This window comes from Chelonia mydas, chromosome 7, assembly GCF_015237465.2.
Source record: "Chelonia mydas isolate rCheMyd1 chromosome 7, rCheMyd1.pri.v2, whole genome shotgun sequence".
NCBI lineage: Eukaryota > Metazoa > Chordata > Testudines > Cheloniidae > Chelonia > Chelonia mydas.
Genome location: NC_057853.1, coordinates 88,742,698 through 88,757,049, shown reverse-complemented (window position 1 = coordinate 88,757,049; position 14,352 = coordinate 88,742,698). Strand labels below are relative to the sequence as shown.

Sequence of the window (14,352 nt, the reverse complement as noted above, 5' to 3'; positions counted from 1 at the left end):
TTTAGTGTTCTAGCAACCTCTTTCTGGCACAGCTTCTCTATGAGCTAATTGGGCACCACCCTAGAGCACTTGATTAATCCCAAGCGTAGCTCACAAAGTCATCATGGGCTAGTTAGTCATGCTCCTGAAACTGGTGTAACTCTGAGCAGAAGTTAACAGTGTACAGTGGCCCAGCACCAAATACCAACAAACTACTGAAGAAGAGAGCACTTCACACATTTAGTCACACAATATTTTAATCAAATCTATCCCCGACATGTGGATGAACATCTGAAACCAGATTCCACCTCAGACTAAAATATGCAAGGTTATTAAACATACTATGAGGAATGTTTTTTCTAAAATAGACGCAAGAGCTGTGGCTTCAGTCATTAAAGCAGTGGAATCCCAGAAGATATTTCAAATGTGGTTGAAAATTTATATTTAACAAAGCAGGAGGACAAGTCATTTTTAATTGTATGGGTATCACAAAAAGCAAATGTAAAAGTAGAAAAATGACTGAGGTTTGATTTTCTAAAGTGACTAGTGAAGCAATGCAATAACCAGAACTGCTTGATAGCCTTGACAAAGTCTGAAAGCCTCCAATGTGCAGCAGTCACTCAATAATGGAGGGCTGTGGCTCTAAACAGGGTACACCTGATACGGTATCTGTTTTAAACGTGCTATTTACCTAAGAAAAAGGGCCTCCTATTGACTTTAACAGGCTTTGTATCAGGCCATAGGTCTCCCCATATCACTGGCCAAGGGAAAAAGCCTCATTATCCCAACTAGCAAATGACACAATCACTGGACTTTCAGATATACTATGAACCAGTTCATCAAGATTATTAGAGCACTTGTGTGCCACCAAAACTAAATAGAAACACTGACACAGAAACACATACCCCTTGTTCTAGATCTTTTCTGAGCTCACGGAACAAAGTTTTCTGCAGCTTTTGGAACAGGAATACATGCTAACATCTGTTACCTCAGCTTGTGCAAATATTTTGAAGCCACTAGATTAAAATCAAGCTGTTCAGAGAAAACTAAATACACTAACTGGAATTCTGACTTATGTACATAGCAGTTAAAAATAAGAAAGCCCAACAACGAAAATGATGTAGAATTTTGATGCCATGTTTAAAAATATTATGTATGTATTGACTAGAGAACACAAGTTTTATCAGGAAGACTTTTCAAGGGATCGACTACATCTCATATTAAAAAGAAGAAAATGAAAATACTTTGCTTTTAAGTTGTGCTGAGATTTAAGAAAGAGAAAGAATTTTTAAACTAGACTTTTTTGCTCATGCTGTTTCAAAATGGGAACAGCTGCACCCATTATGGTTAAGGTTGCATCCATTCTAATCCTATTTGGTCATTTACAGTTTGAGAAAAATGGTTCCACCATTTACTAAGTCAGCAGTTCCCAAAGTGTTGGGCATGACCCCCATTTGATGGGGTCGTCAGGGCAGAAAGTCCCAGCCAGCAGCTACAGGGGCAGCGGTGGATTTTGTAGATATGGTACTCCTGGGATATTTCTGCGCCACCGTGCGTGAACAGAATTCATGTCCCCTGCAGACTTCTTTGCTTCTCCACAGAAAAATTACTTTCTGATAGGGAAGCAAAGGGTAAACTGCAATAGAAGTCACACACCACTCCCTAGCTGTGACATATGTTGAAGTGAGGTATCATCCCACAAAAGGGTATGCTATAATTCGTTTATGAATGAATAACTATTGCCCAATATGCCATTTGCTCACCATTTTGAAGTTGCTCTACCAAGAGTAGAGAGCAATGAATGCATATATAATGTTTATATACACATACTAACAGCGTTTTACTAGAATTATAGTGGAAAATTGGTCTGGTGGTTACAATTCTGGACTGGGGCTCAAAAGATAGGGTTCTAGCCTCAGCTTTTCCTTACACTCCTTGGGGAAGACACTTCTTTGTATCTCAACTCCTCATCTGTAAAATAGGCATCATGAATACTTCCCTGAGTCACAGGGGTGAGGATGATCAGTTAATATTTATGAAATGCTCAGATGCAATAGTGGTTGGAGATAGATATCTATCTACTTCTAAGCATTACTTAGTGAACAGATTAGCTAATTCAGAGTACTATATTCAAGTCTTCACTGTTTTAATTCTGCCATCTTCTGCTCTGTGATGGAACTACATGCTGTTTTTATTCAAAACTTAAACTCCATTGTAATGTTTTATAGTTTAATTACCTAAACAGAAAAGGACCATGACTTGGGCATATGCATTCTGACCTATTTGCTGTACAGATGGCACACTGTTCATCTAGTATCCATAGACAAAAGTACAGATAAAAACAGTGTCATATAGTTCACAAAATTCTCAGTGTTTAAGTGTTCCCTCCTGTGTCTGAAACCCAAATACAGCTGTGTTTTTGCTAGTGCATGAGAACCAGAGTGAAACCAGAGAGTATGTCCAAAGTGAGTAAAGTGTAAAAAGGATATAAATTAGATGAACATTATTCAGATTACAAATCTGAATAATCTAAAACATATTAACAAATGAAGAATCTTTGTAAGTCTCAGAATGAATGAGTATGTTTTAGGCCTTTTTAAATACATTGCTTGACTATTTCTCACCTATTTTTCCTCCCTCCTCTGTCACCTCCATTTACCATTTTATGGTTTTCTCTGAATTCTTTTTAAGGGACTAGTAGTAAATACTTACTGGGTACAGTCAGTGATAGCAATCTGACAATAAATTTGGGTTTTTAATCTAGTTTTTATTTTAATACCTGCAAAGCTATAAAAAACCCCTTCCCCAAATCCCTGCCCCTGCCCTGCTTCTTCTCTGCCTCCTCCCCCTAAGTATGGCTCCCCGCTCCTCCCACCTCCCTCCTGGAAAGCACTAAGCGCAGCCAAACAGCTGTTTGGCAGTAGGAAGCACCTGGGGTTGGAAGAGGGCAGGGAAGGGGCAGAGCTGGGGTGAGGACTTTGGGGAAGGGGTTGGAATGGGGGCATGGAGGGGTAGAGCGGTGGCGGGGCTGGGGACTTTTGTATCTTTATATGAAAAGATGTCAGTGATGCGGCCCTCGGGCCAATGTACTAGTCCTCATGTGGCCCTCATGGTGATTTGAGTTCGAGATCCCTGGATTAGAAGAACCCCAGAGTCCCTGACTGGGCTAGGTACACTGTTTAAACTGCAAGATGACACAGGAAGTTCTACAGGCAACAGAGCGAATTCCAAGCCAGCTGATACATAGGATCTGGCAGCTCCACAGGATCTGGCTTTCTTATCCTGATGCCTGAGCCTTGCTTTCCTGATCTGTCCCTGCTTCCCATTTCCCTGCCTTGCTCCTGGTTCTTGCCTTCCTGTCTTGTTCCTAATCCCTGGTCTGGCTTGGACTCTTGGCTTGACTCCCAACTCCAACAATAAGTCTGATCAACTAAGCCCTGGTTGTAACACTTAAAAGTTTTTCGAATAGAGAGAAGGTTCATTAATCCAAAAGGTCTAGAAAATGTGGTTTCCCATGTCACTTGCTATTTTCATATTATGTTTTCTAAAGCATAATGAAGTACATGATATGTTTAAAATAACAATTTAATCTTACCAATTGCAGTTCCTTATGTAATAAAAGTTTACTTCTGTTCCTCCTTGCAGAGGAGGTTAAATGTTACTGTAGAATAAAACATCCTGCACTACATATCATTCCTAAATAACCCCACTGATAAATTAGTTATCAGGTAGTTTAACAAACTTAAATGTTGGCGCTGAACAGTTTTATACGCCTTAATATTAGAGTTTTCATGTATACAGTTGGCATCTATTTATGTTCTCAGAGTTTTTGAATAAAGATCCAAATGTATGGAAACTTTCTCTCCTGCTAGCAGATGGAAACCAACTATGTGAACTTTAAAGCAGTAAGTCTACTGTAGGGCAGCAAAGAAAAACTTGCAATCACCACTGGACAAGCTAGAGTGACCCCATGGGGTCCTGAGTTAGGCTAAAAGCGTATTTAGACTCATGACACCTTTAAGAAAAAAAAAAAAATTCTCTTCCCCTTATTATTGTATACTACGTCCAGACCTCCTCAATCCATTCTAATGTTTTAAGCTGGGTTTACTGCCTTACAGGCTCCTGAAGCAGCCTTCTGCTCAATTACAGCGTCCCATCCACTGCGTTCTGCAATAATGTGCATCTAACCCAAAGCAGCTGCCTTGCAGATCTTTAACAAGGGTGTTCTCTACTTAAGACAAAGCTAAGCACTGTCTGAACAGCCTTTAAAGGAATTTCAAATTCCTTTTTCCACCACTAAATAAAACAGAGGTCTAGTCACAGAGATCTATTTAGAAAGAGATAGCCAGATGCACCTCGTCTGTGGAGGCCGCCCTCCTCCCCACTGAGCACAAACTGCTTTTTTGAATTTCTGATGCAACACATTGCAGCTGACCACTGAAATAGACATCTTAGTTCATACTCTCTGGCTGGAGGACGTATACAACTGTGGTCTTGTTCTACTGAACTACATGCTTCATTCTAAAAACCTCAACTACAAGAGCTAGCTTTACCACTCCCTCTTCCAGATGGCTGATGGACAATTTTCCCCATGAATGATCACTGCCAATAGCCTTTCCCCACAAAAGCTCCCTACTTGTATAGGCTGACATCCATGATTACAGGCAGTCAAGGGGATGCAAGGACATCCCTTTGAGCAACTTTTGGGGATGAGCAACTTCTTGAAGGAGATTACAATTTGTGGTGGTATCCTCAGGAACTTAGTTCTTTGATTGCATTTTCCAATAGTCAAGGTGTTTAAGAGGCCCAATGTGCCTAGGAAAAATTAACATCCAGGCTTGTGATTGCAGACCCAAGGATCTGCAGTAACTCCATACGGCATCCCAGAAGATGCACAGCTGTAGAACCTGGCTTGGAGTGTGTACACAGGTAAGAAACTCTGGATTAAAATGAAATTGCTTTTTTTCCTCTTTATTGGTCATGTTACTTCAGAAGATGGTATGCTCACAATAATATGTACCTGGCCAGTCAAGATAAGGCTTGAAAAGTTTATGAAACTGCCTTTCCTGAGTATCATAACCTGAATAAAGGTTTGGGATTTGAGGGTAAACCAAGTTGTAAGGCCTGGTATTAACATTTTTGTCCCAGGTTGGCGAAGCAATAGAAATAAGTAGTAGAAGAGTAAGAATCTGCAGATAGGCATCCTGAAGATCCATAGGACAGACAGACATTTTCCTATATTGACCATATGGACCACTGACTTGGGATTCATGAAAAAGTTTGGTGCTCAGAGAGAAATTTACACGTCAAATCCTGGATGAAAGCCTGCCTTTTGAATATGCTGAGTACATGGCTTGCCCTCTCCAGATCCTGTGGGATTGGGATGATAGCTGTGGTTTGCAAGAGATGATTCAAAGCATCTATTTGGCTTGGCTCGAAAACTACTTTTGGAGCCAGATAGCCTTGTCTGTATTCTAACGGCTAGTGACAAACCTAGAAGTCTAAGATGATACGCCCTTTATATAAAACAGCGAAATTAAACCTCAGAAGCTCCAATGCTCTGACTCCAGGGAGGGAGGAACTATACTCAAGTATCTGAATTGGTCTAGAACAGTGGTTTTCAATCTTTTTTCATTTGGCAACCCCTAAAATATTTCAAACAGAGGTGTGAACCCCTTTGGAAATCTTAGACATAGACTGCAGATCCTCAGGGGTCCGTGGACCACAGGTTGAAAACCACTGGTCTAGAAAAATTAAAAAGAGAGTCATTTCAGTCCAGTAGCAGGAGAATCAGAGTAAACACAACTAAGAAAACACACGCATACCTGAACAAACTTACCTTTCGTATCCAATCTGATAGGAGTTTAAAAAGCACATATTACTGGTAAGTAATAAGTTAAATTCTAAATTTTCAGTTTAACTTTTTAAAAAACAAATGTCCTTGTTGTTAATGATTTTAACCTGAAATGTCTTAAAATTATGATGTTCTTAATGAGCTAGAACAGAACATTAACACTATCTAAATCAAAATGATTAATTTCTTTCAGACTTGGCTGCTGGCTAATCACGTAAGTCTTAAATGATTCAATAACTTAAAAAAAAAAAAATAGAACAAACAGAGATCGTCTTTAGACTAAGTTCCCTGAGGCAAGGACAGTCTTTTTGCTCTGTATTTGTACAGCATCTAGCAAAATGGGTGTTGGTCCATGATTAGGGTTCCTAGGGGCTATGGTAATAAAAATAAAATAATGTGAAGAAGTACTTTTATCCTTTTCAATGAAATTATTACAAACACAAAAAATAGTGTGCTAAACACCATAACATCTTCAAAAGTTTTCCCAGTGGGCCATGACTTGCAAAGCTTTCTCTCAGCTAAGAAAAATAAATAATTTAAGAAGTTTGAGTTAAAGCCATTGAGCTATGTGTGTGCAGAAGGAGAGAGCAGGTCATAAAACAAGGAGAAAACCCCTCCAGATCTTATCAATATTTTTGGATGAAACTCCATTCACAGATATTGATACGGCTAAACAGGATGCAGCATGAGGAATTAATATTGCCTTATTATATATGTGAGAATCAGTCCCTTAAAGGATCCTAACCAAGCCCAAGTATTATTTTATTCTTGAGCCATTATCCAAGTTCTAAGCATTAATCTCCTTCAGATCTACCCCTTTAGGGCTGTGTACGAGTCATGACCAAAGTGCAGAAAATTGAAGCTAAAAGCAAGTTTAATTAAATTTAAAAAAATGCTTTTTTACCTTTTACTCTCTGCAATGGCTTTGTCCAAGTGTTTGAAGATATCTTGAAATAAAATACAGCTGGAACGACTGTTGATATCATACCCATATCCTCTCTTCCAGTACTGCTTTAGGTCATTCAGGTATTCTAGTACCTAGAATAAGATTTTAAAATGTGTTACAAAAACGCAACTTTTGTCTAGATGAAGACACTACTACAAATAGCATGGCAATGCCAGCTTTCTTAGGAAAATGGGCAAGTTTGATCAGTCTTCTTTAAAAAAAAAAACTGGACATGCCTCCTGTTGCATCCTGAGTTAAAAACACAAACAAACAAAAATGGCCACTGATTTCTGCTCTTCCAGCATGAGTGTACAACTCCTCCTAATGTCATATTTGTAGTAGCTTTTTATTGTGGGAAAGCTTCAAGCAGAAGAGCAATGCTATTTCCTTAACTTCTAGGGCTTTCATCACCTTGTTTTTATGTATAATGCATCATTAAATTATCAACTTAAAGAGCCTAGTGCCAAGATCTGTCTTGCTGAAGTGAATCCCACCAGACAACATGAGTGCAGACAGAGCCTGCCCAGCTTCCCCTGCTATGGGCAGCTGCACAGGACACCAAAACCCGGTGCACTATCAAAAGACCCCCACTTTTCTCCCCTATACCAGCTTCCTGGGGCAGACTTCTGAAAACTCTAGCATTCCTCAAAGCCAGAGCAACATGTTATTACAAATGAACACTTCAGTTCTTCTGATGTAGAGATGGCAATACTCCACCAAAGCAACTTGAACCACCAACTGATATGATTGCCATGTGGTTTACTGTACCTGCTCTCATGTTGCTAACCTGGCTGGCTGGCCTGCCCTACCCCATTATGCCTGGGCTCTTCCTCTGGTCCCCTTCTCCTCTCCCCATTTACATGCCAGGTCCCAACATTCCTAGATCCCTACTTCACACTCATACATCAGCTCCCTTCTCAGAGACAGCCCTTCAAACATACTAGTTTGGAAGCAAACATACTTTTGAAAAAGATCATTTGACCAAAACCATTACCAACCTAGTGAGAACTTTAAACTAGGTTTAAAGGGAGCTGGTGACAAAAGCCCAGAAATAAGTATAAAGAAAAGTGACCTTAGAAGAGGATTAGATGTTTGGGGGGATATGGAAAATTACTATACAGTCTTAAAAAGAAAAGGAGTACTAGTGGCACCTTAGAGACTAACCAATTTATTTGAGCATAAGCTTTCGTGAGCTACAGCTCACTTCATTGGATGGAGAACAAGAGGGACACAGAGAGGGAATCTGATCAACACCTTAGAAGTCTACACACAAATGCAAGGAGTATGGGGAACCAACAGGAAAAACTGGAAGTATCAGTACATAAGCTAAATTATGACAAATGGCATCACAGAGACTTGGTGGGATAAGTCTCATGACTCGTATACAAGGGTACAGCTTGTTCAGAAAGGACAGGCAGGGTAAAAAGGAACATGGTATTGCATTATACATCAAGAATATGAATATATTAGACACTTACACACACACTTGTTCAGAAAGAGGTGAGAGACAGACCAGTTGTGAGTCTCTGGGTAAAGATAAAAGGGGCAAAAATAGGACACATCATTTTAGGGGTCTACTACAGATCACCAAATCAGGAAGAGGGGGTAGATAAGACATTTCTAAAACAAATTACTCCTGGGGGAATTCTGCAGCACTGGGTATAGAATTTTGTATTTTCCCCACACAAAAAACATTTTGCCTATGAAGTGCTGCAGTTCTACCTTTTGTCCATCAGAAGCCACTGTGGTGCCAGAACAGCCAGCTGCATTCATGCCAGCTGTTCTGGCTCCACAGCGGCCTGTGGTGGGCAAAAGGCAGAACTACAGCACTTCTTAGCAAAATGTATTTTATGCAGGAAAATACAAAATTTTATGCCCAGTGCTGCAGAATTCCCCCAGGAGTAGAAGTTCATCATAGCACCCTGCCTGCGGAGCCATGTCAGGACAGAGTGGAGCACACAGGGCTGCGGGGGGGGGGGGGGGGGAGGGGTGTGTGTCAGTCGACAGGCTGGCTAGTGGGGGGTACAGACTGGAGCATGGGCTCAGGAGCTAGTGGGGTGACAGCGTTAAGCCTGGGGATGAGGGAGGGGGGCTGCAGAGACCCACGGGGATGAGGGGTGTGGGGACAGGGGCTGACTGAATGAGAGAGGCTTGGGGATCAGCCAGAGTCTGCGTGGGGGAGGCTTCCCTAACAATCCCACCAACACCCCCCGAAAAAAACCCTATCATCCACACCCAACACGCTTCAGGTTCACTCCTAGGCTCCTTCCCTCTTCTTCAGCTCTTCCGTTACCCCTGACTCCCCCAAGCCTTTGCACTGCTTCTGACAAATATGCAGAATTTTCAAATATTGTGTGCAGAATTTTTTATTTTTTTTGGTGGGGGGGGGGGGCGACTCTAATGACCCAGAAATACATTGTTCCAGAAGAAAAGAAAAGAAGTACCTGTGGCACCTTAGAGACTAACAAATTTATCAAAGCATAAGCTTTAGTGCGCTACAGCTCACTTCACTGGATGCTCAGGAAAGCTTATGCTCTAATAAATTTGTTAGTCTCCAAGGTGCCACAAGTCCTCCTTTTCTTTTTACGGATACAGACTAACACGGCTGCCACTCTGAAACCTGTCATTGTTCCAGAAAGTGGAGGAAGTAACCAGGGGAGCAGCCATGTTAGACTGGATTCTGACCAAAGGAAGGAATTGGTGGCAAATCTGAAAGTGGAAAGCAATTTGTGTCAAAGTGATCATGAAAGGATAGATTTCATGAGTCTAAGGAAAGGAAGTAGCGAGAGCAGCAGAATAAGGAAAATGGATTTTAAGAAAAGCAGACTAACAAACTCAGAACTGGTAGATAAGGTACCATGGGAAGAAAATCTAATGGAAAAAGTTCAGGAGAGCTGCAAGTATCTCAAGACAACCATATTAACAGCACAACTGAAATCTATCCCAATAGGAAAGATAGGAATATTAAGAGGCCAATATGGCTGCATAGGAGCTCTGTAATGACCAGAAATTCAGAAAAGAATCCTATAGAAAGTGGAAACATGGGCAAACTGCTAAGGAGTACAAAAGAATAGCACAAGCATGTAGGAACAAAATCAGAAAGACTAAGGCACAAAATGAGTTACACCTAGCATGGGACAAAAAAGGCAATAAGAAGATGTTCTGTAAATACATTAGGAGCAAGAGACAGATGAAGGAAAGAATAGGTCCTCTACATAGCAGAGAAGGAGAACGGATGACATTAAGAAAGCTAAGGGGCATAATGTCTATTTTGTTTCAGTCTTCACTAAAACTGTTAGTGGTGACCAGATACTCAACATAAGTAATATGAACAACAAGGGGGAAAGAATGCATATGGAAATAGAGAAAGAACAGGTTAAAGAATATCTAAATAAGTTAGATGTATTCAAGTTAGCAGGGCCTGCTGCAATTCATCCTAGCACACTTAAGGAACTAGCTGAAACAATTGTCTCTGAGAACTCACTGGCAACAGGTGAGGTCCCACAAGTCTGGAGAAGGGCAAACAAAGTACCTACGTTTGAAAAGGGGAACAAAGAGGACTCAGGCTGACTTGTATTGAAGTTAGGGAATTATAGACCAATGAACAAATAATTAAACAATCAATTTGTAAGCACCTAAAGGGTAATAGGGTTATAAGGAATAGCCAGCACACTCTTGACAAATCCAGGTCATGCTAATGCAACCTAATTTCATTCTTTAACAAGATTACTGGTCTAATGGATTGGGAGGAAACTTTAGCAATAATATACCTTAATTTAGCAAGGCTTTTGACACAGTCCCACATGACAGTCTCATAAGCAAACTAAGGAAATGTGGTCTAGATGAAATTACTATAAGGGGGGTGCAAAATTGGTTGAAAGACCATATTGTAAGTGTAGTTATCACTAGTTCACTGTCAAACTGGGAGGGCACATCTAGAGAGGTCCAACAGGGGTCAGTCCTGGGGCCAGTACTATACAATATTTTCTTTCATGATTTAGATAATGGAGTGGAGAGTGTACTTATAAAGTTTTCAGATGATACCAAGCTGGGAGGGGTTGCAAGTCCTTGGGAGGACAGGTTTACAATTCAAAATGACCTTGACAAATTGGAGAATTGGTCTGAATTGAAGATGATGAAATTCAGTAAAGACAAATGCAAAGTACTTCTCTTAGGAAGGAAAAATCAAATGCACAATTACAAACTGGGGAATGACTGGTTAAAGTGGTAGTACTGCTGAAAAGGATCTGGGCGTTATAATGGACCACAAATTGAAAATAAGTCAACACTGAGATCCAGATGCAAGCAAAGCTAATATTCTGGCGTGTATTAACAGCAGTACAAGACATGGGAGGTAATTGTCACTCTACTCAGCAGTGGTGAGGTCTCAGCTGGAGTACTGTGTCCAATGCTGGGCACCACACTTTAGAAAAGATGAAAACTTTTTAGGAGAGTCCAGAAGAGAGCAACAAAAGTGATAGAAGGTTTAGAAAACCTGACCTATGAGAAAAGGTTAAAAGAAACAAAAACAAAAAAACAAACAAACAAACTGGCAGTCTTGAGAAAAAAAGATTGAGGTAGGACCTGATAACAGTCTTCAAATATGTTAAGGGCTGTTATAATGAGCACAGTGATCAACTGTTTTCCATCTCCACTGGAGGTAGGATAAGAAGTAAAAGGCTTAATCTGCAGCAAAGGAAATTTAGGTTAGATATTAGAAAAAAACTTGCTAACTGTAAGGGTAGTTAAGATCCAGAATAGGCTTCCAATTGAGGTTGTGAAATTCCCAGCATTGGAGGTTTTTAAGAACAAGTTGGACAAACACCTGTCAGGAATGATTTAAGTTTACTTGATCCTGCTACAGTGCAAGGGGCTGAATTTGAAAACTTCTTGATATCCCTTCCAGCCCTACATTTCTATGATTCTGTGTACATATACACAAGAAACTGTATCATCTTATACTCAAACCCATGCTCTCCTCCTCTTAAGCCTCCCTTCCTTTGTTTGTTACTGCCACCTCTTGCATCTTATCTAAAGTTAGATTTTCAGAAGAGAACCACTGTCAAACACTTAAACATAATGTTGCAATAAATATACATTATTCCTAAATATATATGCTGCTGCATTCTAAATAAGCTGCAAGTCACTGAAGTCCAGTAATGTGATAATTACTATGGTGTGTGTATTTGTAAGGCCATAATGGGATAAATAAGGGGACAGGATGTGGCAGTTGCACAATGGAAAAAAACCCCACACTTGTACACACCTGTTTTTCCATAGAAAGGTCTTGGTCAAAAGTGGTAACATTCTTAGTTTGGCACACTACTGTTGGATCATATTAAAGAAGTTCTGTATTAAAATCACAAATGAGTTTGATTCCCCATAGTTTAAATTCCAGGGTATTACTAATTAAGAGGTCTCTTGGTTTTTGGTACTGTTTCTCTCCCTCTATGTGTGGAACTTGCAAGCTGCTAATTGTGTTAGTACATTCTAAGACAGAGTCTGTTCTCAAAGCAATTCACAGAGAGAGAGACTCAAAGCAATACTCTAACAACAGAACCAGCACCCAGAGACTCCCCACCCTTTTGTTGTATTAACAATTGTGATTAAAATAGAGATAGAGGATGTATGTGGATGGATGCTTGGTGTGGATATGCATCCGATGAAGTGAGCTGTAGCTCACGAAAGCTCATGCTCAAATAAACTGGTTAGTCTCTAAGGTGCCACAAGTACTCCTTTTCTTTTGGTGTGGATAATAACTGAATGATCAGGGAGGTGCCAGCCTAAGAATCCAGTGTCCATCGGCTGAAGAAGGCGTCAAGTGGAAATAACCGGAGGACCCCCAGAGGGCAGACTGGAATCCACCCAATAGCCTCAAGAATGGGAGAACCAAAGAACAAGATAACATCTAGCAGCACGGAGCCGTCAGGAATGTGCCATCTGCTGATTGATTCAGCAACAGCATGATGAAGCAATTCCCATAGACTGGCATAGGAAGAAATTCCTATAAAAATAGACTCTAAAAAGTGAGAACTTTGGGGTCTGATTCTGCAAACCAACTTCCAGGAGCATCAGATGAGCATCTGACAAGGCCCTGCTCCCTCCTCATGTCCAGGTCACCTGGCCAGTGGCTTGGCATGAGCAACTCTAAGGCTGGTAACTATGATAACAACCTTGCAGAACCTGTGTGTGTGTGTGTGTTTGTATGAATGAATGTGTGAATAAATATGAGATTGAATGGAATGTTATAGCTGTAACTAACTGCTTACTATGATTCTTTCTGTATTCACAATAAATGTGGTATTTTGCCTTTTTCCCTTTAATAAGATCCTGCTGGTTTTTAATTTATTGGTATAACACCACTTCTGATTAAATCCATTTAAGTGGAGTTATAAACAAGCAGTGACCCTCCCATCAATAACTTCTACCCAATGGCAAGACTTCTATATCCAAAAGGATGAGGACAAGCTAACTCAAACACATCCTACCAGTGATATTGTCCAAATGCTCCAGACAAAGACCAATTTCCAGGGTCGATAGGAAAAAATAAAATAAAATAAAAAATACACAGCTACTTATCAGTAAGGCTATGGTTTTGTCATGGAGGATGCGGAAGTCATGGAATACGTGACTTCAGCCCTGGCAGCTGGGAGCTGCAGGGTCCCGCCGCCTCCCACAGCAGCGGGGAGCTGTAAGGTTCCCCCACCACCTGAGGCAGCAGGCCCCCAAGCTCTCAAAAGCTTTGCGCAGCGGAGGTACGCCGCAACTCCCACCGCGGGGTACAGGGGGACCCCCACCCGCTCCCTGGGTGGAGAACCCCGCCCATTTCCCACTGCAGCTGTGGCAAGGGGATTCCCACAGCACTCTCCACCGCCGGGGCAGAGTGATCCTGTAGCTCCCCTCCGGCACTGGTGGTAGGGAGACCCTGGAGCTCTGAGCCTCCACGGGTGGTGGGGGCCCCAGAACTCCCAGCCACCCCGCAGCTGCCTACTCCCTTCCCATTTTATCATGGATATTTTTAGTAAAAGTCAGGGACAGGTCACGAGCTTCCGAGAAGTTTTCTTTATTGCCCGTGATGTGTCCGTGACTTTTACTAAAAATATCCATGACAAAATCTTAGTCTTACTTATAAGTATACTGATGCTTCTGTATTGGTCTACACCGGGGGGGCAAACTTTTTGGCCCAAGAGCCACTCGGCTTTGTGAAACTGTATGGAGGGCTGGGTAGGGAAGGCTGTGCTTCCCCAAACAGCCTGGCCCCTGCCCCCTATCCGCCCCCTCCCACTTCCCGCCTCCCTCAGAACCCCCGACCCATCCAACGTTCCTTGTCCCCTGACCACTCCCTCCCGGGACCCCAGCCCCTAACCACCCCCCGGGATTCCACCCCCTACCCAACCCCACCTTCTCCCTGTCCCCTGACTGCCCTGACCCCTATCCACACACCCAGGCAGGCACCGCCAGAACTCCCATGCCTATCCAGCGCCCCCTGTTCCCTGTCCCCTGACTGCTCCCCAGGACCCCTTGCCCCTTATCCAACACCCCACCACCTTACCATGCTGCTCAGAGCAGCAAA

The 14,352-nt window shown here is 41.7% G+C and overlaps 1 protein-coding gene across 4 annotated transcripts in view; it reads right to left on the bottom strand.

Moving 5' to 3' along the window:
• Positions 1 to 14,352, bottom strand: part of MINPP1 (multiple inositol-polyphosphate phosphatase 1) — a 41,751-nt gene that overhangs the window by 19,431 nt on the left and 7,968 nt on the right. For all 4 annotated transcript variants that reach the window (XM_007071583.4, XM_043550992.1, XM_043550991.1 and 1 more), the window contains exon 4: positions 6,738 to 6,871. In XM_007071583.4, the coding sequence (XP_007071645.2) occupies positions 6,738 to 6,871 (134 nt within the window). The remainder of the gene's footprint in view (positions 1 to 6,737; positions 6,872 to 14,352) is intronic.